General features: G+C 34.5%; 1 protein-coding gene across 3 annotated transcripts in view; it reads left to right on the forward strand.

Annotated features, from left to right (window-relative positions):
* Window positions 1-27,955, forward strand: part of LRRIQ3 (leucine rich repeats and IQ motif containing 3) — a 217,090-nt gene that overhangs the window by 46,166 nt on the left and 142,969 nt on the right. For all 3 annotated transcript variants that reach the window (XM_060623109.3, XM_060623110.3, XM_060623108.3), the window contains one exon: window positions 8,710-8,843. In XM_060623109.3, the coding sequence (XP_060479092.3) occupies window positions 8,710-8,843 (134 nt within the window). The remainder of the gene's footprint in view (window positions 1-8,709; window positions 8,844-27,955) is intronic.

A 27,955-nucleotide genomic window follows, 5' to 3' on the forward strand; every position in this document is an offset into this window, starting at 1 on the left:
ACGTTGCTGGAGTAATTGGGTATATACACACACACACACACACACACACACACACACACACACACACACACGCAACACAAGCCTCAACCTAAGTTTCACACTTCATACAAAAATGAACTCAAAATGGATCAGGGAGTTAAATGTACAACGTAAAACTATGAAACTTCTAGGAAGAAAAAAAATTAAGGAAATTTTGGGGATCTATGAATAGGAAAAGCATTCTGAGACCTGACACAAAAAGCATAATCTTTAAAAAGGAAAAAATGATAAAATTAAAAGTTTTTATTTCTCTGTAAAACAGTCTGTTCGATGAATGAAAAGATAAGTTAGAGTTGGAAAGTATTTGGAAATGAATATTTAAAAACTGATAATAGTTAATTTGGTGGAAATTTAGTAGGTTTTTTTTTTCTATTTGCTTTTCTTCTTCCCTGAAATTTCTACACCGTTATTATGATTCTAAATGTTATTTGAAGAGTGTTTCTAAAATGTTTACCAAGTAATCCTAAGAAATACTGATTTAAAATAATAAAAATCTTAGTGTGAAGAGTTTCACACTAGATTTCCATTTTCATGTGATTATTAAAGTGAGTGTATCATGTGTATGATATGATGAGGGAGCATAAGGCAAGCTGACACCCGCAAACCACCCCCCATCCCCAGATGGGATATGTGTGATATTCCTCAGGCACTCCCAGCTGCCCAAGAACAAAGGAGAGAGGAAAACAAATGGTTAAACTGATAAAGTCTCCATCAGTTTACAAATATCTCAATAGCCTAGTCTCCAGGAACTCCCTACTATCTTCATGTTAATATTTTGCTAGAGGGAAAAATAGCCTTAGCTTGACAATAACTAGGCCTCTAGTAATCTGTAAATCTTTAGCATATGGAAATCCCTTTGAGAAACTTCTTGACTCTACCTCAACTCTACAGTATATAAGCAGTCACTCTTCACAACCCCAGTGTAGCTCTTCCTGCCCACAGGTCATGTGCTTTAATAAAATCACCTTTTTGCACCAAAGATGTGTGTCTTCAAGGATTCTTTCTTGGCATTGGGTCTGAGCCCCACCATTACTCCCAAAGCCCATCATGATATGATTTTTTATGGAGTAAAAAGATAAAAACTGTGTGGGTTTGTTCTTTTTACAATAAATACTTGTGGGATTAGTATGATTTACATTTTTCAAATATGTTGGGAAAGTATGTGCCAAATTAGGAAATTCTGATGGGAAAAATCACAAATGGAATAAAAAAAGATAGACCTTGGGGATCAGATACATATAGAATAAATAAAAATATGGGAATAGGATAAAAAAACAAATTTAAGTAAACCTGAATATATTTAGAATATCAAAATAATTGGTATTATTTTTTGTATAATTATAAAGGAATAGAATATAATTTTGGAATTTATTTTTTAAACTACTCTTCCTGTTAGAACACAAAGTACTCTTTTCCATGTGAGTCATATAAAAGTCCTTACTCTTCTTTTGAAATGCTTCATTATGGTTTATACCAGAGTTAGCAACATTTTCATCCCAGGTTTACAATAGCAAGCTGTGGAGTATTGATATTTCATTATTGTACCATCTGTTTTCTTGATTGTTGATTTTTTTTTTTTTTTTTTGCCTAGGCATATGTTGCTCTTTGCCAAACTTTTACTGTAATACTTTAATTCCCTTTATTAGATTGAAAATATTAGTGCTCATTGTCTTTCATAGTTAATTTATTGATTTTATAATTTTGCATTGTGTTAGTTTGGATAAATTGCTTAGTAAATTCCTTTAGACTAATTTGTGTGTGTGTGTGTGTATCAAATAAGGTGTATAGAAATCCTTTGTGAACTCTAAAACACTATATCACTTTAAGTATGACTGTAAAACTCTTGGCGGGTAACATTGTTTGGATGCTTGAAATGTTTGAGCCTTTGTTTTAAGTGCTCTACAAATATTCCTTCACAAGAACCCAATGAGGTAGTACCATCCTTGTCTTTATTTTAAAGATGATGAACAGGTGAGACAGGTTACTTACCCCAGTAAGAGGTAGAAATGGAATTTAAACCCAAACAGTTTTTCCTCTAGAGCCATCAGTCCTCTAGCGAAGGAGATGCATTACACTCCCTTAGAAACAGGATATGTCCATTTGTCCTCAGATACCAAATGGCTTATGGCATTTGTACAAGTTTGCAGTGATATCTTCATTGGCATTTTATAAGAGAATTGTTTTAGAACATCAGAAAGTTTATTGTCTAGAGGCTCTTTGTTCTCTGGCAAGGACACTAACCCTGCCCACTTTATCTCTTTAAAGAGAAAGAATTATTCATGCTTTGGCAGGAAGTGGAACTGTGCTGTAAACTATAGTGTGAGCTTAATGGTTCTCTGTCGGTGACAACTATAGCATCTGACCAGGACCACTTTTAAGCCTAGTCATCTAAATTCCCTTGTTACTTATGAACTCCACCTCCATGGCAGAGTTCAATTACAAATTTTATTTGTAATAAAATTCAGTTAAAAAGAGAAAAACAAACTTACTAACATGTGTATCTCTCATTTATACATGGGAGATAGCCAGGGAAAAATGAGGAACTCCCTGAGATAGCTTAGACTTCATGCTTCAGTACCATCTTAATAGAGAAAGGGGAGGGAAGGTGTAGACCTCTTGAGAGAGAGTAAATGATTTTTAGGAAAGATAAATGGATCCTTAAAAGAATAGGTGGGAGTTAATGACAAAGTTTTGGGTGCGGTACCCTCTCCTACTCTTTTCTCCTAATCTACTCTCTTGTGGTAAGAGTTTGTCTCCTTTGTTGATGAAACTCCTGGGGAGTGAATTTATAGCAATTGAATGCCTTTTAAAGGATCTGTCCTTAATTAGATATTTGGGCAAAGCCTCTCCCTGCATTTGCCTACTGCTCAAAATAATCAGTATACCACAGGGGCACATTTTGGCGAGATATGTCTTGAACTCTTGCAGTGATATTTTGGGGTGGCATATTTTGCTACCCTGAAGACACACACATGCACACACCCGCACACTCATACATATGCCATGAGCCCAAATGCAATGAATAAAGAAACAAAGATTAGAGGAAATCACATCTATTCTAGAAACTGACAAAGGGTAACATTTAAATAGAAGATTGCTTCATGGACGTGCTTTTAATCATAGTGAAGATTGTTTTTCAGGTATAATGAAGATGGGACTGAGACCAAGTCAAAGGTAGAAACTAGCTCAGCTTGGCTTTATGCCATTCTTCATACATATAAGAAAACTATGTGAAGTAGAGGAGATTCTGTAAGTCCTTGTATTTGCCAAGGGTAATAGTGGAACAGTGGCAGATAGGATCCACTGTTACAAGTCACAGAATAAATTTCATGTAGAGGCTTGTTAAAAGACAAAATTCAACTGAGTGTATTTGAAGATCTAATCGGCTTTCCTAAGTGATTCATGAATCAGGCAGCATCCCATTTAGCAGGTATGGAGGGGCTCCAAAGAGGAGTTGAACAAAATGGAAGGTTTTTATATGAAGGAATGTGGGGCAAAGAAGTTATTAGCAAAGAGAAAACATTGTTCCAGGTAAGATCACCATTCCATAGGTAGAAGAGCAGGCAGCGGGTCTTATTAGGTAGATTTACCTCATCTTCCTTTGGGATATGGAGAGGGCCCATGTGACAGATTACCTCATTGGTGCTGACCAGAAAATTCCTGATTGGTTAAGTCTACATTTCTGGGGGAGGCCAAGACTATAATTAGATTAGGTATTAAGCCCTAGTTTGGTAACTTGGCTTGGCACAAGTGACTCTATCTTGAGCCTGTGGTTTTCTCTTTAACAGGAAGGGTTACAATGAATAGTACACTGATAATGAGGTAGGACTCCTTTGTGATAGGGCAGTCAGGAGCTTCAGAAAGGAGCTGAGTCTCAGCCACATAACTTAACTGAAGTAGTTGACAAGCTAATAGTAAACTCAGTAGGAGAAAGATGACCTTTGACAGAATAGCTTTAACAAGTTGAGAATATATACATGAAAATGATGAGAAAAAAATATAAACCATGGAGGTAAGTTCCAGGATATCTATTATACATAAATAGGAATTTTAGTAGAGAAAATAAAGCAAAATGAGAAGCAATAATCAAAGATCTCTCTCTCTCTCTCTCTCTCTATATATATATATATATATATAGTCATGAATCTTAATATGGAGCAAAGTTGGGAAAGAACAACATGTATTTTCTTTAAAAATTGTTGAAGTTCAGCTCTCTAGTCATGGAAGAAGGAAAAAGCAAAAGTCTACTTCAGATGAGATGTTTTAATATATCATTAGGCAAGTTGAGGTGTTGGCAAGTGTAGAGCATGTGAAGCAAAGTGAAAAACATTTGCAAAGGCACAGAGGTGAGGCTAGAGCTTGGCATAATCAACTGACAACAAGTAACTTAGTGTTCTTATAGTTTAGAAGACATAGTTGGGCATATGGTTACAAAAACAGGAATATTATAACAAAGGGTGTAATGTGTAATACTAGGGACATGGCTTTATCTTGTAAGATCTTGGGGAAATATTTAACAATTTAGCATGATCCAATTTTCATACTAGAAAAATCATCATGTATTCTGTAATTTTGGAGTGGAGGCAAATTCAGTATAAAGAAATCAGTGAGGACTGGGCCCTGGTTTATAACAACCGATTTCTTAAATTAGTAGAGGGTATGGATTATAGGGAACAGATTGAAGAGATACTGTTTTGATAGAAATCAGTGAATTTATTAGATGGTAAGGGGAAGGGAGGAATGTGGGCTTATTATTTAGATGAAAAGATGAAGAATAATTTCAGTGACTATATATGTAATGCAGTATGAGGTATGGATTGGGGATGTTTTGAAATGGGTGAGATAATTATTTCAGTTTTTGACATGTAAGTAGAGAAATATAATTGGAATTTTATAGATTTGTAATTTAAGAGGTAATTCCCAATAGGGGTTATAGCTATGTGGATAATCAGCATATATGAGATGGTAAGATGTAGAAAGGAAGGTTATCATTCAAGGAGAATTAGCAGAGAGGTGAAAAACAAAAGCAAGCCTAAATTATACCAATATTTAAATAGTTTGAAGAAGAAAAGAAACCAGCCAAACATACTGAGAAATAAAAATTTTAAAGGTAGAAAAATTAGGAATATGATGTTATTGCAGCCAGATAAGAATTGAATTACAAAAATAGGTTGATAATACCAAATTAAGCTTGGAGAACAAATATGACAATGTATAAGTTGCTATTACATAGTGATTTAATAGCCAACCAATAATTGAATGCTAGTTATGGACTAGTAGTTTACTTCATCTTAGAGATATAGGATAAAGAAAGATTTCTTAAACTTAGTTATATTGCAAGTGGGGAAGATCAGTAATTGTGTGTAGCATAAACTCATCAATAAAAAACAAATCAGGACTTAGGAGAGACTTTATTCAAAAGGATTATTGCAAGGGAGGGAAAGGGGCTGGTGCAATAGGGAGAATACTCTAGTTGATCAGTGATCTGCAAACGTCTTTAAGGCTAATCAACAAAGGTTTTTTCTTTTATTGGGAGGAGTAAATAATACTGGAAAGAACTGGTGTGGATAAGTAGGATGAAGGAGAGTGGCATGATCTGACTGTAAATCAAAGAATGTTTTACCTTGAGAGTTGCCTATTTCAGGAAGAGCTGTTAAGAGAGGGTTATGTGGTTGTTCAGGCTGAAGGTGGGCAAAGTTCAGAAACCTAGGGGACAGAGAGGATCTTAGCCAAAGATTGGTTAGTGGGGACAAAGTAGTTTAATCATTAAAAGGCAAGTGAGAATTTAGAGAGTCTGTGTCAGGGCCGTGTCATAGGTACACTAGAGGGGCATCCATGGATGCTATCTAAGTAATAATATGGGGGAAGGGTGCTATCTAAGTAATATGGATGCTATCTAAGTAATAATATGGGGGAAGGAGTAAACCATTTTCTGAAAGGACTGGGTGAGGAAATTCCTTAACCTTTTCTGTTTTCTAGGATCACAGGGCTCAGGTAAAATTCAACATTGTCAAGTGTGACAAATGAGTTGCTGCACAAGATAATATTATAGAAGGATATTGAACTCAGATCAATGTCAATAAAGTCTTTTTGGAGGAAAGAATTGAATCTCCAAAAGACTAAGATAGACAAGTAATTGAGAAAGGCAGTCAAGAAACTGGAATGGTACCTGTAAAAAGCATTGAGGTTTGATTATTATGTAATTTTCAGGGGTATAAGTGGTTGGATATTGCCATTTTGGAAGGTATCTTATGTATGGCGAAGGGAGGTGAGATTGAGGTGAGAAGATACTAAATCAAGGATTTTGTGTGCTTTCAGTGATGCCAGTGAAATATATGAAGCAAGGATGCCAAATGATCAGATTTGCATTTCAGAAAGTTCACTCTAGCAATAGTGCTTATTGTGGTTCAAAGGGAGTGGGGGAATGGGGATTATTTCAGATGTCAAGACATTTTTAGTAAGTTAAGTGATAAAGACATGAAATAAAGCAATGGCAGAGATTAGAAGAAAAGGGAGAAGTCAGATATTGGGATGTTGAATATATGGGCTCTAGCAGCATTTGGGTATAAAGAAGCATAAGAGAAAAGAGAGCTTAGGGTAGTTCCAGGCTTTCTGAGTTAGGTAACTATGGGCACTAGTGCCATTTACTAAAAACATGTAAGAAGGCAGTTCAAAAAGGAAAATTCATGTTTGGGAAAGCTGAATTTAACTGGATATCAGTTTGATCATATTGTTCTATAGCTCTGTAGACAGTTCAGTCCTAGAGCTAGAAATCTGAAAGTCATTAGCACATAGATATATATTGAAGCTATGAATTAGATACGACCATCTAGAGAGTGTGTTCACTCGAGAAAACACAATGAGAGAATCTTTTCAATGTGACATTAGACCAATGAATGGATAGGTCTTTAAAAAGTCCAAAGTAAACAGAGTTCTACGAAAACTAAGAAGAGTGTTGTATAGAAGCCAAGGGTAGTGTTTCAAGGAGGAATATCCAATCAATGTAAGAAAAGTATCGGGTGCATTGGGAGAGGTAAAATCCAGTAGATTGAGGTACAAGAAAGGAGAAGGTAGGTACAGCAAATATGGAATTCTGATCCAAGAATTTAGGCTTTTTTAATATATTTTTTAAATATTTATTTTTGAGAGACAGAGAGACAGAGAGTGAGTGGGGGAGGGGCAAAAAGAGGGAGAGACACAGAATCGAAGATAGGTTCCAGGCTCGGAGCTGTCACCACAGATCCTGACCTGGGGCTCGAACTCATGAACTGTGAGATCATGACCTGAGCCAAAGTTGGACACTTAACCAACTAAACTACCCAGGCACCCCAAGAATTTAGGCTCTTAATGAAACTTAAATACAAAAGATGGAGGGTTGGGATGTGTATGATTATTTATATGGTTGCATTTTAAAGTTTAATTTATTTTAATTAATTTTTAGTTCATTTGAATTAATCAATTTTAAAGATGGGAGAGGCTACATCATATTAATAGGTAAAGGGATTGTGCCAGTAGAAGATAAGTAATAGTGAAACAGAGATAGATGGGACTTAACAGCAATGGAGTGCCTGTCTTGGATAGGGAGGGATATACTTCTTGTTTTAAGACTAAGTAGAAGGCACTTCTATTCAGAATACATAGGGATATAGATAAATGGGAGTATAATTAAATTTAAGGAATGGAGGAGGGTTAGTTGATGGATTTCAGACCTGATGGCCCTGTTTCGTCTGGGAAAGGTATTTAGGGAGTTCTAGGGAAAAGGCTTAAAGAGTATTGAGAAGAGTACAGAATGTTTGCAGTATCTCCTGTTGGGAATGGAAGTGAGCCAGGGCCAAGTAAAACATTTGATAAGTAGCAATGAATATTTGTAAATATAAATTTGAAGTAGCACTAATCTGCAACGTTTTGTGACTTTTTTTTTTCCTGGCAGTACATAGCTGATTGAATGTATAGGCAGAAAAGGGGACATGAAGTGATTAGGTTGATAATTTTCAGGGTAGGTGCCTTAAAAACAATATAAGTTTTAGGTTTTTAGTATATAATCCTTACATTTAAGACATAAGTAAAGTAGCTTTATTTCTAACTAGTCAAATGATCAATAAGGATACAGGGAGTCTATAATCCCAAATCTAAAATTTTGCAGGAACAGAGACCTTAAAGATAATTTCTTTAAAGACAGTATAGAATATTTTTCTTCAGGGGATGAGCTATATCCTAATAAAAGTGTCCAATATTCTAGTTAAGCTGCAACTAAATTTTGAAGTACTGTAAATTATTCTGTGAATCCAACATTTGTCAGTTTCCTATGTGAATCCACAGAATAGTTTTAGACTTTCATTGACTACCTATTCTTGCCACCACCTTTTAAAGACCAACTTGATTATAGCAAAAATTTTATACTTATGATATCAGATTGGAAAAAAGAATCTAGAATGGAGACATTTATCATCATGGGTCTTGCATTTTGTGTAGAAGATTATTTTGTTCTACTAACTCTTGATCTTATGATCTAATGAAATAGATATGAAAATGTATTTATTATTTTACTATTACACCTACAAGACACTTGTGAACATTTTAATAGTTTATATTATTAGACTACCAACTTTAAAATATCCCTTGGAAATTCTTACATGAAATATAAATATTAAATGTATTTTCTTTATACAGGGATCAACCTATGGTGATGAAATTAATAATATCAAATATATTGTTTCAAAAATTAATGAAATTCTGGCTCATAATTCACCAGTTTTGATTGTTCAAAGATGGATACGTGGTTTCTTGGTTAGGAAAAAAATGAGGTATGTTTTCTTTACTATTTGAATATTAAAATAAGATAACAAAATCAGTGATAAGTCAATTTTTTAATAATATATATGTTTGTATTCTCTATCAGAATGGTATTTTATTGACTATTAGAACTTGTTTTAAAGAAAATACCATATACTCTATAGTAATATTATAATATTTAGCATAATAAAAATTGATAATTTTACTTTTTATTTTAAATTTATCATATAAACAGCTAATCAATAGGGTTTTTATTAATCATTGTTGGAGTAATTCTGATAGTTTTCTTTTTATTAAACTTAAATATTTCAGTCAAAAACATATTAAATTTCTCTCATATAATGGGATGTAATAGAAATATAAGCCATATACTATATAATGGGATACAATAGAAATATAAATCATGAAACATGAGGATTTCATATTTTGAGGGGATGTGAAGATAATTTTTCTGAAACATCTGCTACCACATCAATCTACATACCCTTTAGTTAGCTGTCTTTTCCTCTCTCTTCATTTCCTGTATTCCTTTCCAATGGCTGGCATTTGCAAACAGGAAAACTTTTCTTGCAAACATCTCTCAGCATTTTAATTAGGGAGATCAGATGGGATACTCTACTATCAACTTATTTGTATTAGTTATGCCAAACATCAAACATATGAAAAAAATAAAGGAACATTCTCATATAGTTTACTCTCCAGATGCTAAATGCAGAGTTCAGAAGACAGAAATGAAATTTGGCCCTGAAAAATAGGCAGGATTAAATAGTTCTTGAGTTGGGCAGTGGGCATGGCCTGAGAAAGTAAAATTAGAAAGTTCCAATGAAATGATATTCAACATTCTCTGGTGAGGCTGAGAGAATGTTCTCCGGCATTAGCCTGAATGTGCTAAATCACAGGGCAATAGCGCCGATAAAGAGGTAAGTATGAGGAACAAGTAGCAAATCTGACCATAACTTCCTTCTTCTGAGGAAGAAGTTCCATTTACTCTTCAAACCAAGTCAAAGAGAGAGTGAGCTCAAAAGTGGGGGCACATAAAATGATTTGGAATAAAAGATGTGGGAAAGTTTTTAGGCAGTTACTGATAGGTACATATTTTTTCTATCTCATGTTCCACTTAAATTTAGTATGCATTTTACATGAAATAAGTGTCTAATGAAAGGGACCTGTCTTTATGCCCCCAGATTGAGTTTTTCTCTCTTAGATCAAGATTTCCTCTAATACTCATGTAGCATGAGATAAAAACCTTGTGCATGGAAACAATTTCTGAAAATTTAGTATGTGTGAACAGAGTTTGAATGAGCTTTGTGGAAAGAGATTTCAGTAATGGTAATAGATCACAGTGGTTCAAGGCAGACTGATTTTGATTATTTTTCTCTTTAAAATGATGTTCCATTAGTCCCCTTACTTAACTGCTCTGAGCCTGAGTTTCCTCATATGTCGAATGGTAGAGAGCAGGGGCTAAAAGCAGGACTTATTTCACTCTTTGCTTGTGGGAATTAAAATCATGAATATAAAGCATAGCTCAATCTTACTGGCTGCTATATTTTAAATATCATCACTGTTGTTATATCTGTGCTCTCTGCATTATTTGATTCCATGGGAAACATACTCTGTATCTTTTCTTTTTTGATTCTTTCTCCCTTTTAATTACATTTATGACAGCATATACATAGTAATCTTTCAAAAATATAAATCTGATTTGATTCACCAACTTAAAATCCTTCAATCGTTCCTAGTTTTTTTTTTAGGGCAAATGGCTGGGATATTTGCCCCTACAATGTTCATAACATACTGTCATTATCACTAGCACTTACCATGCTATATTGCAGTTGTCTATATAATTATCTATATCTCCAGATGTACTGTACATTCTGAATCTCTAGCATAAACAGAGTGCTTGACATATGTTAGGTGTTCAAAACATACTTTGCACAGTTGATAAATACATAAATAAATGGATTGTGAAAACTAGAATCAGAAAAGTAGGTCTGGATTCATCTATGGGAAAATGAAAACAGAAAGGAAGTGGGAAACATGCAAAGCTACTCTGAGAAGTGCCTATGGATTCCCCCAACCTAAAGGTACAAGTGATTAGTCCTATCATATGTCTATTTCTAGCTATGAGAGGTATCTCACCACAGCCAAATACTTTGCACTTTGCTTGGAAACTGTTCACTTAAACTGCTTGAAATTTTATATACAGCCTTGAAATATCATATACTGCCTGAAATTAGAAAACTGTTAAGATTAATGCTATTTTAAAGTGATGGTGCTTCTAATAGGGATGATACAGTACAAAGGAGGTATACTTTTTATTTTTATTTTTTTTTAATTTTAATCCAGTATAATTAACATAAGATATCAGTTTCAGGTGCACAACACAGTGGTTCAGTCATTCCACAAACTACTCAGTGCTCATCATGATAAGTGTACTCTTAATCTCTTGCACTTATTTTACCCATTTATCCACCCAACTTAAGTTCCCTCTGGTAACCATCAGTTTGCTCTGAATAGTTAAGAGTCTGTTTCTTGGTTTGTCTCTCTCTCTCTCTCTCTCTTTCTCTCTCTTTTTTTTTTTTTTGTTCATTTGTTTTGTTTCTTAAATTCCACATATGACTGAAAACATAATGGTATTTGTCTTTCTCTGACTGGCTTATTTCGCTTAGCTTTATACCCTCCAGATCCATCCATGCTGCTGTAGAAGGCAAAATTTCATGGCTGAGTAATTGTGTGTGTGTGTGTGTGTGTGTGTGTGTGTGTGTGTGTACGTGTACTTTTTACTTTTATTTTATCCATTCGTCTATCAATAGACACTTTGGCTGCTTCCATAATTTGGCTATTGTAAATAATGCAGTAAACATAGGAGTGCATATATATCTTTTCAAATTAGTGTTTTCACACTCAGGGTAAATAGTAGTGTGATTACTGGATCACGTGTTAATTCTAATTTTAAGTTTTAGAAGAACTTCCGTAGTGTTTTCTGCAGTGGCTGCACTAGGTTGCATTCCCACCAACAGTACATGAGGGTTCCTTTTTCTCCACATCTTTGCCAATATCTGTTTCTGATGTTTTTGATGTTAGTCATTCTGACAGGTTTGAGGTGATATTTCATTGTAGTTTTGATTTGCATTTCACTGACAATGAGTCATATTGTGTGTCTTTTTATGTGTTTGTTGGCCATCTGTATGTCTTCTTTGGAGAAATGTCTGTTCATGTCTTCTGCCCGTTTTTAATTGAATTATTAGGGGTTTTTTTGGATGATGGATAGTTTAAGTTCTTTATATATTTTGGGTACTACACCTTTACCAGATATGTCACTTGCAAATATCTTCTCCCATTCAGTGGGTTATCTTTTGGCTTTGTTGATTGTTTCCTTTGCTTTGGAGAAGATTTTTATTTTGATGAAGTCACAATGGTTTATTTTGCTTTTGTTTCCCTTGCCTCAGAGGACAGATCTAGAAAAATGTTGCTATGGCCAATGTCAGAGACATTACTTCCTATACTCTCTTCTAGGATTTTTATGGTTTCAGGCCTAATATTTAGGTCTTTATGCACTTGGAATTTATTTTTGTGTATGTTATAAGAAAGTGGTCCAGTTCTCCCAACACCATTTGTTGAAGAGACTGTCTTTTTCCCATTGCATATCCTTTTATGCTTTGTTGAATTTTACTTGACCATTTAATCGTGGGTTTATTTCTAGGCTCTCAATTGTAACCCACTGATCCCTCTGTCTATTTCTGTGTCAAAACTATACTGTTTTGATGACTACAGCTTTACAGTATATCTTGAAATCTGGAATTGTGATACTTCCAGTGTTGTTCTTTTTCAAGATTGCTCTGGCTTTTCAGGGTCTTTTGTGGTTCTATACAAATTTTAGGGTTGTTTTAGTTCTGTAAAAAATGCTGTCTGTATTTTGATAGGGATTGCATTAAATCTGTAGATTGCTTTGGGTGGTATGGAGATTTTTTTAATATGAAATTTACTGTCAAATTGGGTTTCCATACAACACCCAGTGCTCATCCCAACAGGTGCCCTCCTCAATGCCCATCACCCACTTTCCCCTCCCTCCCACCCCCCATCAACCCTCAGTTTATTCTCAGTTTTTAAGAGTCTCTTATGGTTTGCCTCCCTCCCTCTCTAACTTTTTTTCCCCCTTCCCCTCCCCCATGGTCTTCTGTTAAGTTTACATATGAGTGAAAACATATGGTATCTGTCTTTCTCTGTATGACTTATTTCACTTAGCATAACACTCTCCAGTTCCATCCATGTTGCCACAAAAGGCCATATTTCATTCTTTCTCCTTGCCAAGTAGTATTCCATTGTATATATAAACCACAACTTCTTTATCCATTCATCAGTTGATGGACATTTAGGCTGTCTCCATAATTTGGCTATTGTTGGAAGTGCTGCTATAAACATTGGGGTACAAGTGCCCCTATGTATTAGCACTTCTGTATCCCTTGGGTAACTTCCTAGCAGTGTTATTGCTGGGTCATAGGGTAGATCTATTTTTAATTTTCTGAGGAACCTCCACACTGTTTTCCGGAGTGGCTGCACCAGTTTGCATTCCCACCAACAGTGCAAGAGGGTTCCTATTTCTCCACATCCTCTCCAGCATCTATAGTCTCCTGATTTGTTCATTTTAGCCACTCTGACTGGCGTGAGGTGATATCTCAGTGTAGTTTTGATTTGTATTTCCCTGATGAGGAGTGATATTGAGCATCTTTTCATGTGGCTCTTGGCCATCTGGATGTCTTCTTTAGAGAAGTGTCTATTCGTGTCTTCTTCCCATGTCTTCACTAGATTATTTGTTTTTTGGGTGTGGAGTTTGGTGAGTTCTTTATAGGTTTTGGATACTAGCCCTTTGTCTGATACATCATTTGCAAATATCTTTTCCCATTCCGTCGGTTGACAATATTTGTTTCCCCAATCCATGAGCATGGATTATCTTTACATTTGTTTGTGTCATCTTCAGTTTCACCAGTATTTTATAGTTTTCAGAGTACAGGTCTTTCACTTCCTTTGTTAAGTTTATTGCTAGATATTTTACTATTTGTGGTGCAATTGTAAATGGGATTGTTTTCTTAATTTCTCATTCTACTATCGCATTGTTAGGGTATAGGAATCCAATGGATTCCTGAATATTGGTTTTGTATCCTGTGACCTTATTGAATTTATTGATCAGTTCTAGTAGGTTTTTGATTGAGTCTTTAGCATTTTCTATATATAGTATCATGTCATCTGTAAAAAAGAGAAAGTTTTACTTCCTCCTTACCAATTTGGATGGCTTTTGTTGATTTTTCATGTTTGATTGCTGTGGCTAGGACTTCCAGTACTATGCTGAATAAAAGTGGTGAAAGTGGACATCCTTGTCCTGTTCCTGATCTTAGGGGGAAATCTCTCAGATTTGCACCATTCAGTAAGATATTAGCTATGGGTTTTTATTTTATGCCACTTATTATGTTGAGGCATATTTCCTCTGCACCTACTTTGTTGAGGGTCTTTTTCATGAGTTGATGTCATACTTTGTCAAATGCTTTTTCTGTATCTAGTGAAATGATCATGTGTTTTTTATCCTTTCTCTTGTTGATGTGATTTATCAAATTGGCTAAATTGTGAATATTGAACAACTCTTGCATCCTGGGAATAAATCCCACTTGATGGTGTGATTAATTTTTTTTCTAAGGTATTGTTGGATTCAGTTGCTAATATTTTGTTGAGGATTTACCTGTAGTTCTCTTTTTTGTGATGTTTTTATCTGGCTTTGGTATCAAGGTAATGTTGGTTTCATAGAATGAATTTGGAGATTTTCCTTCCTCTTCTATTTTTTGGAATTGTTTGTGAAGAATAGCTATTAACTCTTCCTTACATGTTTAGTAGAATTCACTGGTGAAGTCTTGGACTTTTGTTTGTTGGTAGTTTTCTGATTAGCAATTCAATTTCATTCTTGGTAATCCTCCTCAAAATTTCTAATTCTTCCTGATTCAGTTTTGGGAAATTGTATGATTCTAAGAATTTATTTATTTCTTCTAGATTGTCCCAATTTGTTGGCATATAATTTTTCATAATTTTCCCTTAAAATCCTTTGTATTTCTGTGGTGTCAGTTATTATGTCTCCTCTTTCATTTCTAATTTTGTTTATTTGAATCCTTCTCTCTCTCTTTCTCTCTTGCTCACATGAGTCTGGCTAACATTTATCAATTTTGTCCATCTTTTCAAAGAGTCAGTTCTTAGTTTCACTGATCTGTTCTATTTTTTTTAAGTTCTATTTCATTTATTTCTGTTCTAATTTTCAATATTTCCTTCTACTTTTTTTTATCTTTTTCTCTACCTCCTTTAGGTGCAAGATTATGTTGTTTATTTGAGATTTTTCTTTCTATTTGAGGTATTTTATAGTTTCATAGTGTTGTGGCCAGAAAGATACATGGTATGGCTTCAGTCTTTTTGAATAAGTTGAGACTTGTTTTGTAGACTAACATGTGATCTCTTCTGGAGACTGTTCTGGGTGCACTTGGAAAGACTATGTATTCTGCTGTTTTAGGATAGAATGTTCTGAATGTATCTGTTAGATTCATGTGGCCCAATGTGTCATTCAAAGCCACTGAACGATTCTTGTTGATTTTCTATTGGTGATCTATCCATTGATATAAGTGAGGTATTAAAGTCCCCTACTATTATTGTATTATTATTGATTTCTTCCTTTATGTTTATTATTAGCCCTTTATGTATTTGAGTGCCTGCATGTTGGGTGCATAAATATTTAAATTATTATATCTTCTTGTTGGATTGTTTCCTTTATGATTATATAGTGTCCTTGTCTCTTGTTACAGCCCTTGATTTAAAGTATATTTTGTCCATTGTATTGCCACCCCAGCTTTCTTTTCACTTCCATTTGTATGATAAATGCTTTTCCATCCCTTCACTTTTAATCTGGCTTTATCTTTGGGCCTGAAATGATATAGTTGGGTCTTGCTTATTTATCCATTCTGTTACTGTAAGCCTTTTGATTGATTAGTCCATTTATATTCAAAGTAATTATTGATAGGTATGTAGTTATTGACCTTGTGTTAAATGTTTTATGGTTGTTTTTTGTAGTTCTCTTCTGTTCCTTTGTCTCTTGCTCTCTTTTATAAGTTTATTGGCTTATTTTTAGTGATATACCTGGATTCCTTTAGTGATATACCTGGATGCCTTTCTCTTTATTTATTTTTGTATATCTATGACCATTTTTTGATTTGTGTTTAAAGTTACTATTAGGTAGTGTATATTAAGTTGATGATTGCTTAATTTCAAAACCATTTTAAAGGCACTAAATTTTTACTCCTCCCCCCTCCCACTTTTTAGATATATGTTGCCTTACTTTACCTCCTTTTATTTTGTGAATTGCTTGACTGATTTTTATAGATATATTTAATTTTACTGCTTTTGTTGTTCCTACTTTTCTTACTCTTGCTTATGTCGTTCCACTAAAAGAGTCCCCTTTAACATTTCTTACAAAGCTTGTTTAGTGGTGATGAATTTCTTTAACTTTTGTTTGCCTGGGATACTCTTTATCTCTCTTTCTATTCTAAATGATAGCCTTACTGCATAGAGTATTCTCAGTTGTAGATATTTTTCTTTTAGCACTTTGAATATATCATAACACTCTCTTCTAGCCAGCAAAGTTTCTGCTGAAAAAAAAATCAGCTTAATAGCTTTGTGGGGTTTCCCTTGTATGTAACTATTTTCTTTTCTCTTGCTGCTTTTAAAATTCTCTATTTATCTCTACTCTTTGCCATTTTAATTACTATGTAGGCACCTCCTTGGGTTGATTTTGTTGGGGGCTCTCTGTGCTTCCTGGATCTGGATTTTTGTTTCCTTCACCAGATTTGGGATTTTTTCAGCTATTATTTCTTTAAATAAATTTTCTGCCCCCTTTTCTCTCTTTTCTTTTGCTGAGATCCTATAATGTGAAGGTTAATATGCTTGATGGTGTTGCTGATTCCCCTTAGTCTGTTTTCATTTAAAAAATTTTTTCCTCTTTTCTGTTCAGCTTGATTGCTTTCATTATTCTGTCCTCAAAGTCACTGATCCCTTTTTCTGGTTCCTCTAGTATTTATTCCATCTAGTGTATTTTTAATTTCAGTTATAGATTTCTTCATTTGTACACTTTTTCCCCCCGTCTCTTTGTTGAGGGTCTCACTGAGGTCCTCCACTCTTTTCTCAAGTCCATTGAGTATCTTTATGACCACTACTTTAAATTCTCTATCAAGAATATTGCTTATATCCATTTCATTTAGCTCTTTTGCTAGGATTTTGTCCTGTCCTGTTCTTTCATTTGAGACATATTCCTCTGTCTCTTCCTTTTGTCTAACTTTCTATGTGTATTTCTATGTTAGAAAAGTCAACCACATATCCTACATTTGAAAGTAGAGGCCTTATGAAGAAGAGGTCATATAGTGCCCTGGAGTGCAATGTCCACTGTTCACTAGAACTTGGCACTTCAGGAGTGTCTCCTATGTGTATGGTATGCACCCTACTGTTTTGCATGAGCCACATTTGCCTTCAGTTCAGTCATCTGCAGTGGCTCTCTTTGCCTGTATGGAGCAGGATTTGGTCCTTTGTTGCCTTCAGTTCAGTCATCTTCAATGGCTCTCTTTGCTTGTTTGGAGCAGGATTTGGTCTTATGTTGTTGGAGCCATCTTGTATTTGAATTGAATCAGACCAGGCAATTGCCAGAACTGTGGGAGCATTAAACTGCAGGGCACTTTCCCTGTGTTGTCCCCTGAGAAGCTTTCATTGGTGGGTGGGGCCCAAAGTCAGATTAGATGTCTGTCTCCATCCCACTGCTGAGGCTGCAGTTGAACTGGTGTGTGTTACTTTCTTCCCCTCTCCCTTGGGCAATAGTCACTTTCAGATGATGCTGATCCCTGTCAAGTTTGTTTGTGCAGTGCCGAGTTGTGGCAGTGCTTTGGGTGCACTCCTGCCAAGGGTATATTGGATGGGAAGGGTCTGCAAGGGAGTGCAAGGATGAAGTATGCAGTGTTAGCAAGGTCTGGGCTAGTCTACTCTAGGAGGGGACCTGCAGTCACCTCAGGAAATTCCTGCTGAGGCTGGGCTGGAGACGTGGGTCTGCAGAAGAGCACAGGAGCAGGACACACTGTCAGCAAGCTAGGTGAAGAGTGTTTAGGCTGTGCTGGTTCCCACAAATATCCCTGTATCTAGGATGTGGAGTGGGGAAGGGAAGGATCTGTTTCCAATGGTAGACAGCTGTTATGTTTTGGACATTTGTGTTTAGTTATAAACAAATGATTTTCCTCCCTCTCTGTTTTTATTTTATTTTTCCTTCCCTTCCCTTATGTTTATCTGTTGTTTCTTTAATTCCGTGTATGCGTGAAATCATTTATTTGTCTTTCTGTGACTGACTTCTTTTGCTTAGCGTAATACACTCTAGTTCATCCACATTGTTGCAAATGGCAAGATTTCATTCTTTTTGATTGCTGGGTGCATTGTGTACACACACACATACACACACACCCCACATCTTCTGAATCCATTCATCAGTTGATGGACATTTGGGCTCTTTCCATAAGTTGGCTATTGTTGATAGTGCTGCTGTAAACATTGGGGTGCATGAATCCCTTCAAATCAGCATTTTTGTATCCTTTGGATAAATACCTCGTAGTGCAGTTGCTGGGTCATAGGATAGTTCCATTTTTAATTTTTTGAGGAACCTCCATACTGTTATCCAGAGTTGTTGTACCAGTTTGCATCCCACCAACAGTGCAAAAGTGTTCCCCTTTCTCTGCATCCTTGCTGACATCTGTTTCCTGATTTGTTCATTTTAGCCATTCTGACAGGTGTGAGGTGGTATCACATTGTGGTTTTGATTTGTATTTCCCTGATGATGGGTGATGTTGAGCGTCTTTTTATGTGTCTGAGTCTTCTTTGGAAAAGTGTCTGTTCATGTCTTCTGCCCTTTTCTCCACTGGATTATTTGTTTTTTGTTTTTTGTTTTTTTTTTTTTGGCGGGGGGTGTTGAGTTTGGTAAGTTCTTTATAGATTTTGGATACTAACCCTTTATCTGATATGTCATTTGCAAATATCTTCTCCTATTCCATTGGTTGCCTTTTAGTTTTGTTGACTGTTTCCTTCATTGTGCAGAAGCTTTTTATTGTGTAAGAGACTCTTAAATACAGAGAACAAACTGAGGGGTGCTGGATCAGAGAAGGGTGGAGGGATGTGTTAAATAGATGATGGACATCATGGAGGGCACATTTAGGGATGAGCATTGGGTATCATATGTAAGAGATAAATCACTGGGTTCTACTCCTGCAACCGAGACTACACTGTGTATCAACTAACTTAAATTTAAAAAAAAAGAAGAAATGAAACTATGCATGGAAATTTGCACATGTCAAGTTCTGTTGTTTAACCTATTCCAAATTCTGTGCTCTTTACTTTTCTATGTTTTCTGAAGAACCCCAGTCTTTTTAGTAGGGAATTGTTTTTGGAAACAAGTGTCTGGGAATTGGATATGTTCATTGTTACTAGAGTGTCGTTTCCTAGGCCATTTTGGCAGACAGAATAGGAAATGGTTTATCTTTCACGTCATGAATTCATACTGACACCTCTAATGCTAATCCAAGAAGGGGGTTCTGTACTTCTCTCTACTTTCTATACTTTCTGTACTTTCCTTCCACATGTGACTTTTGGTTGCCAACATTATCAGTAATTTTGCTCATTAGCTTAATTCCAGTGGACACAAACAGTTTAGAATTGCTATACATAAATTACTTTCAACTGAGAACATATTTAATAAAGTTAAAATATATTGAAGATATTTTTTGTATTTATTCTGGAGATGTATATTTAAAATAATTGTTGAATAGGTACTTAGTGTTATCATAGTATATTATTAGCTCCTTTTCTAATAATTTTATTTCCTTTCAATTTTAAAATATCTATTTTCATCTTTTATTTCTCCCTTAAGGCATCTTCTGTTTATTATGCTCCTTCTAGTTTAGTATTTATTTCTAAAATGAATTTTAACATTCTGGTTCTTTTCTGAATCTTATCATTGTATTTCTAAACTTGTCTACTTCTAGTTTATGTGGTCTTGTATGCCTTTTATCATTTTCTTCATACCTTTTAGTTTATATTTTTTAAAAATAAGACTTTATTTTATTTTGGAGCAGTTTAAGTTACATATCAATATTAAACAGAAGGTACAGAGATTTCTAATATACTCCCAACCTCTACTCATTTATAGCCTCTCCCATTATAAACATTCCCCATCAGACTGTGGTACCTTTGTTAAAACTGATGAACTTAAATTGGCACGTAGTGATACCCCAAAGCCCATAGTTTACATTATAATATACTCTGTGTTATATATTCTATGGCTTGGACACATGTATAATGGTATGCATTATCATTATTGAATTATATAGTGTATTTTCTCTGCCTCCAAAAATTCTTTTCCTCTTCCTATTCATTTCTCTTTCCACCTCTAACCCCTGGAAGCCCTGATTTTTTATTGTCTCCATGGATTTGCCTATTCTAGAATATCATATGGTTGCAGTCATACAATATGTAGACATTTCAAATTGACTTTCACTTAGTAACATGCATTTAAGGTTTCTCCTTGTGTTTTCATGGCTTGATAAGCTCATTTATTTTTAGAGCTGAATAATATCCCATTGTCTGGATGTACCTGTTTTTATCCATTCCCCTTCTGAAGAACATATTGGTTACTTTCAAGTTTTGACAATTACGAATAAAGCTGCTATAAACATCCATGTACAGGTTTTGGTGTGGACCTAAGTTTTCAACACCTTTGGATAAATACCAAGGAACATGATTGCTGGACTGTATGGAAAAATTTATTTAGTTTTATAAGAAACTGCCAAACTCTTTTCCAAAGTGACTGTATCATTTTGAATACCCACCAGCAGCGAATGAGGGTTTCTGGTTCATTGCTTCCTTGCCACTATTTGCTATTGTCATTGTTTCAGATTTGGGCTATTTTAATAGATGTGTAGTGGTATCTCATTGCTATTTTAATTTGCATTCTACTGATTTGCATATGATATCTACTGATTTGATTTGCATTTTCATATGTTTATTTTCTAAAGAAAGTGTTTTATTATTATTTTTAAATGTTTATTTATTTTTGACAGAGAGAGACAGAGCGTGAACAAGGGAGGGACAGAGAGAGAGGGAGACCAGAATCCAAAGCAGGTTCCAGGCTCTAGCTGTCAGTGCAGAGCCTGATGTGGGGCTTGAACCCACCAATCCTGAGATCATGACCTGAGCTGAAGTCAGTTGCTTATCTGATTGAGCCACCCAGGTGTCCCCCATATGTTTATTTTCTATCTGTAAACCTTCTTTGGTGAGATGTTACTTAAGGTATCTGACCCTTTTTTAAACTGTATTGTTTTCTTACTGTTGAATTTTAAGAATTCTTTGTTAATTTTGGAAAACAGTTCTTTATTAAGTATGTCTTTTGAAAATAGTTTCTCCTAATCTATAGTTTGTCTTCTCATTCTCTTGACTTTGTCTTTTGCAGAGCAGAAGTTTTTAATTTTAAGGAAATCAAGCTTATCAATTTTTTTTCTCATAGATTGTGTCTTTGGTGTTGCATCTAAAAAGTCTTTGTCATATCCAAGGTAATCTAGTTTTTCGCCAATGTTATATCTTGTAAGAGTTTTATAGCTTTGCATTTTACATTTAGGTCACAGATCCATTTTGATTATTTTCAAGAAAGAAATAATGAGGTTTGTATCTGGATTCATTTATTTATTTTTTGCAAATGGATGTTCCAGCATATTTCTTGATGAGGCTGTCTTTGTTGCGTTGTATTGTCTTTGTTCCTTTGTCAATGATTAGTTGACTCTATTTATATATGTTTATTTCTGAGGTCTCTATTCTGTTCCATTGATCTATTTATCTGTTCTTTTGCTAATACCTCCATGTCTTGATTACTGTAGCTTTTTAGTAATCTTGAAGTTGGATAATGTCAGTCCTTCAATTTTGTTCTTCCATGTTGTATTACTGAGTCTGGGTTCTTTATGCCTTTCAGTGGAAGCTTTAAGATCAGTGTGTCGCTCTCCACAAAATAATCTACTGGGATTTTGATCTTGCATTGAATCTATAGATAAATTGGGAGGAACTAAAATCTTGACAATAGTGACTTTTCCTTTCTATGAAACATTAAATCTCTCATTTATTTAATTCTTCTTTGATTTTGTTCATCAGATTTTTGTATGTAGTTTTCCTCAAATAGATCTTATACATATTTATTAGATTTGAACCTAAATACTTAATTTTCAGGTGTACTAATGTATGGTATTATGTTTTGCTCTTTCATTGTTGGTACATCAGAAAGTGATTGAATTTTGTGCATTAACCTTGTATTTTTCAACCTTGCTATAATTGCTATTTAGTGCCTGGAGGTTTTTTGTTTGTTTGTTTGTTTGTTTGTTTATTTGTTTGTTTATTTGTCAGGTTTTGTTTTTTTTTTAGATTTTCTACATAGACAATCATTCACAAAGAAAGGCAATTTTTTCCTTTTCAGTCTATATACCTTCAATATTCTTTTCTTGTCTTGTTGTATTAGCTAGAACTTCCAGTACAGATGTTGAAAAGGAGTGGTGAGAGGTCATCCTTACCTTGGACCTCATCTTAGAGAGAAAGCTTCTAGTTTTGCATTTTTAAGTATGATATCAGCGGTAAAGATTTTTGGTACATATTATTTTTATTTATTTATCTATCTATTTATTTATTTATTTATTTATTTATTTTTATGTTTTATTTATTTTTGAGATAGATAGAGAGAGAGAGACAGACAGACAGAGAGAGCTCAAGCAGGAGAAGGCAGAGAGAGGGAGACACAGAATCTAAAGCAGGCTCCAGGCTCTGAGCTGTCAGCACAGAGCCCAATGTGGGGCTTGAACTCATGAACTGTGAGATCATGACCTAAGCTGAAGTCAGACACTTAACCTATTGAGCCACCCAGGTGTCCCAATGGTAGATACTATTTTTAACATGTTGAGGGAATTCTCCTTTATTCCTATCTTTCTGAGAATTTTTAGCATGAATAGGTATTGAATTTTGTTAAATGTTTTTTCTGCATCTATTGATTAGGATCATCTGATTGTTTCCTTCCCTCCCTCCTTTCTTCCCTTCCTCCTTTCTCCCTCCCTCTTTTTCTTTCTTTCTTTCTTTCTTTCTTTCTTTCTTTCTTTCTTTCTTTCTTTCCCTGTTTATTTAATGGATTTAATGAATTGATTTTTGAATGTTTAACCAGCCTTGCATACCAGGGATAAATCCATTTGTGTAGTAGTGTATGATTCCTTTTATATATTGTTGGATTTGATTTGCTAGTATTTCATTTAAAATGTTTACATCTATGTTTCTGCATGATATTGGTCTGTGGCTTTTTCTTGTATGTCTTTGTCTACTTTTCATATTAGTGCAGCTGGCTTTATAGAAGAGTTAGGGAGACTGTTCCTATCCACTAGAAGAAATTGTAGAGAATTCATATAATTTCTTTTTTTTTTTTATTTATTCATTTTGAGTAAGAGAGAGCACACACTATCTGGGGAAGGGCAGAGAGACGGGAGAGAGAGAATTCCAAGCAAGCTCCATGTTGTCATTATGGAACCTGATCTGGGGGGGCTTGAATCTGAGCCAAAATCAATAGTCTCTTACTTAACCAACTGAGCCATCTGGGTGACCCTCCTCTTATTTTCATTTCTTTTCCTTCTTTCCTTCTTTTCCTTTCATTCGTTCTACTTTGAGTTTAATTTGCCTTTTTTTTTTCTAGTTTCATAAGGTGGAAGCTGAGATTACTGCTTTTTTGCTTTTTGTTCTTTTTTAACATATGCTGCCAATGCTATACATTTCACTCTAAGTACTACTATCACTGCATTCCACAAATTTTGATAAGTTGTGTTTTCATTTTTAGTTCAAAATATCTTAAAATTTCCCTGAAGATTTCTTCTCTGACCCTTACATTATTTAAAAGTATGTCATTTTTCTCTCTGTATCTTGAAAATTTCCAGGTATCTTTCTGTTAATTAAAAAAAAAAATTTAAGTTTATTTATTTTGAGAGAGAGACAGAGAGAGCGAGTGGGGAGGGATAGAGAAAAAGGAAAATAAAGAATTCCAAGCAGTCTCCACACTGTCAGCACAGAGCCCGATGGCAGGGCTAGAATTCACAAACCACGAGTTCATGACCTGAGCTGAAACCAAGAGTTGGAAGCTTAACCTACTGAGCTACCCAGGTGACCTATCTTTCTAATATTAATGTCTAATTTCATTCTTTTGTGATCTGAGACAGACATTGTATGATTTATTTGTTTTAAGTTTGTTAAGGTATGTTTTTGAACCAGAATAGACCAGAATGTGGTCTAGTTGAATAGGCCAGAAATGTGGTCTAGGTGAATGTCCGATGTGAGCCTAAATAAATATATATTCTACTGTCAGTTTATATCTTGTTGATTGATGGTGCCATTTAGTTCAGCTATATTTGTACTGATTTTCTGCCTGTTGTAGCTGTCCATTTCTGATAGAGAGTTGTCCCCCTATGATAGTGGGCTAATCTGTTTCCCTTTGCAATTCTATTAGTTTTTGCCTTACTTAGTTTCATATGCTCATTAGGCACATACATGTTAAGCACTGTGATATCTTCTTGGAAATTTTACCCCTTTATTATTATGCAATACGCTGACAACTTTCCTTGCTTGGAAGTCCTTTTTTGGAAGTTAATATAGCTACTCCTGCTTTCTTTTAATTAGTGTTAGTAAGGTACAAATTTCTCTAGTACTCTACTTTTAATCTATTATATTTTAGACGACATATAGTTGCGTTTTTTTAATACACTCTGACAATATCTGTCTTTTAAATTTGTGCATTTAGACTATTGACATTTATAGTGATTATTGATACACCTAGATTAATTTATTACCATATTCATTACTTTTTTTCTGTTTGTTGTCATTGTTCTTTGTTCCTATTTTGTTTTTTACTCTTTTTCTGCCCGTTGTAGTTTTAATTATTTTCTGTTATTTCATTTTCTCTTCTTTCTTAGCATATCAGTTATACTCCTTCCTTTTTAAAATTTTTTGTTGACTTTTTTAAGGTTTGCCCTAGAGTTTGCAATATACATTTGCAGATAACCCAAGCCCACTTTCATTTTTTTAAAATTATTTTTATTATTATTTTTAAAATTTACATCCAAGCTAGTTAACATATATTGTAATAATGATGTCAGGAACAGAATTTTAGTGATTCATCACCTACCTATAACGCCTACTGCTCATCCCAACATCCCAAGGGATTAATGCCCCTTGCCAATTTAACCCTTCCCCCTACCCAAAACCCCTCCAGCAACCCTCAGTTTATTCTCTGTATTTGAGTCTCTTATGGTTTGTCTCCCTCCCTGTTTTTATTTTATTTTTCTTCCCTTCCTTTAGTTCATCTGTTTTGTATCTTAAATTCCATATATGAGTTAAGTCGTATGATATTTGTCTTTCTCTGACTGACTGATTTCGTTTAGCATAATACACTCTAGTTCCAATCATGTTTTTGCAAATCAAGCCCATGTTCAAATGATACTATAGTACTTCACAGGTAGTGTTAGTACCTTATAATACCTTATAATAACAAAACAATCCTAATTCCTTCCTCCTGTCCCTTGTATCATTTCTTTCATTTTACCCATGTATAAAGCATACATTAGATATATATCTATATACATATATATAATTTGTGTGTGTACGCACATATAAACATCTACATAATTGAATATATTATTGGTATTATTTTGAACAAAATGTTGTCTGAAATGTTATCTGTTAGATCAATTAAGAATAAGAAAAATAAAGGTTTTTTTAAAAAAAGACAAATAAAAGTTTACTTTAGCTTCATTTATTCCTTCATTGGTGCTCTTCCTTAATTTTTATAGGTCCAAGGTAATGACCTATTTTATTTTTCTTCTTTCTAAAGAACCTCTTTTAACATTTGTTGCAAGGCAGGTACTAGCAACAAATTTCCTCAGTTTTTGTTTGTCTGAAAAAGTCTTTATTTTTCCTTCACCTTGAAGGGTAATTTAATAGTGAATAGAATTCTGGGTTGGTGTTTTCTTTCTTTCTTTCTTTCTTTCTTTCTTTCTTTCTTTCTTTCTTTTTTTCTTTCTTTCTTTCTTTCTTTTTTCTTCCAATAGTAAACATTTTACTTCATTTTCTTCTTGCATAATTTTTGTGGAAAAGACATATATAATTCTTATCTTTTTACATCTATCAAGACTATTTGCTTTGGGGCACCTTAGTGGCTCAGTCGGTTAAGCATCCTGCTTCGGCTTAGGTCATGATCTCCCGATTTGCGAGTTAGAGCCCTGTTTTCGAATTTGAGCCATTTTGGAGTTCAAGCCCTGCATGTGTTCTCTCCTGTCAGCAGGAGCCCTTGGATCCTCTGTCCCCTCTTTCTGCCCCTTTCCCGCTTGTGTGTGCATGCTCTCTCTCTCTCACACACACAAAAATATTTAGAGATTTTTTGCTTTATCTCTGATTTTCTGTAGTTTAAAAATAATATGCCTCAGTGAATTTTTTGCATTTTTTCTGCTTTGTTGTCTATGAGTCACCTGGATATATGGTTTGATGACTGACATTAATTCAGGGAAACTTTTCACCATTATTGTTTCAAATATTTCTGCTTTTCATTTATCCCTTTCTTCTCTTTCTGATATTCCCATCATACATTACTACACTTTTATTGTCGTATAGACTTTGGATGTTCTGTTCTGCTTTTCTCAGTCTTTGTTATCTTTTCCTTTTCCTTTTGAAAAATTTTAATTGACCTCTTGGTCAGAAAGTTGCTGTTCAGCCATGTCCAGGCTACTAACAAGCCCATTATGAACATTCATCATTTCTGTTACACAGCATTTATTTTTTTATTCTTTCTTAGGATTTACATCTCTCTGCTCACGTTTCTTATCTGCTTTTATATGCTGTATACTTTAAAGCTTTTAGCATATTATTTATAGTTGTTTTAAGTTCTGGTCTGATAATCCCAGCATCCCTGCCACATATTTCTGATGATTGCTTGGTCTCTTTAAATTGTGGGTTTTTTCCCCTTTTGATATTCCTTGTAATTTTTTTCCTGATACCTAGACATGATATATTGGGTAAAAAGAACAATTGTAAATAGGCCTTAATTTTATGGTGTGGATGAGGGTAACTTTAGTACTGTGATTAAGTTTCAATCTTTTAATGAGTCTATGCTTATGGACTGTGAACTTCGTAAGAGTTTTTGTTTTTTCTCCCCCCTCATCCCCTATGTGTGACTGGATTGCTGGAGTGGGTTGGATTTGGGTTTTCCTTTCTTGCAGATCAGTTAGGCTCTTATAATACCACAGCAGGTTAGGCTCTGGTTAAATAATTTTATCTGGGAGCAAGCTTTGTTAAGAACAGAGTACTCTGGTATATTTCAAAATGGTTTCTTTCCCTTCCCTTCCCTGGGTGCCCTCATAAAACAGCTTTGCCAGCAATATAGATTCACCAACTATTCCTAACCAAATTTTATCCCTGGGTGCCCTCATAAAACAGCTTTGCCAGCAATATAGATTCACCAACTACTCCTAACCAAATTTCTGTGACTTCTGTATTTTAGGTGATATGTATTAGCTCAATTTGTTGATTAAAAATATAAGGGGGTACAAAAATGAAGTATCCTACATTCACATTAAGAAAGAAATAGAGGAACCTGAATTTTTAAGTATCAAAAGAGTTAAGGGTAATTTAAAATCATTGAATAGTATCTGACATAGCATATGGAAATAGTATATGTATGGAACACTATTAGTTTATGTAAACTATATACAGATAGTATTTGAAATAGAAAAAAGTGTCAAGTATAGGGATGACGTTTTCAAAAAGACAGATTTCATCTTGTTTTCTAAGAAAAATCTATTATGATTGTATGAATTGTATGGTTATAAACTTTTTAAATATATAGTATTAAAGTAGGAGCTGTTTGAATACCATGGTTGCAATAAATTGGACTTTAGCAGAAGTCGGGGTTCATTATATATAACATTTAAAATACCTAGATTCTATTTCTCAGTAAATATGATTA

Source organism: Panthera onca, chromosome C1 (genome assembly GCF_046562875.1).
Source record: "Panthera onca isolate mPanOnc1 chromosome C1, mPanOnc1 haplotype 2, whole genome shotgun sequence".
NCBI classification, from domain to species: domain Eukaryota; kingdom Metazoa; phylum Chordata; class Mammalia; order Carnivora; family Felidae; genus Panthera; species Panthera onca.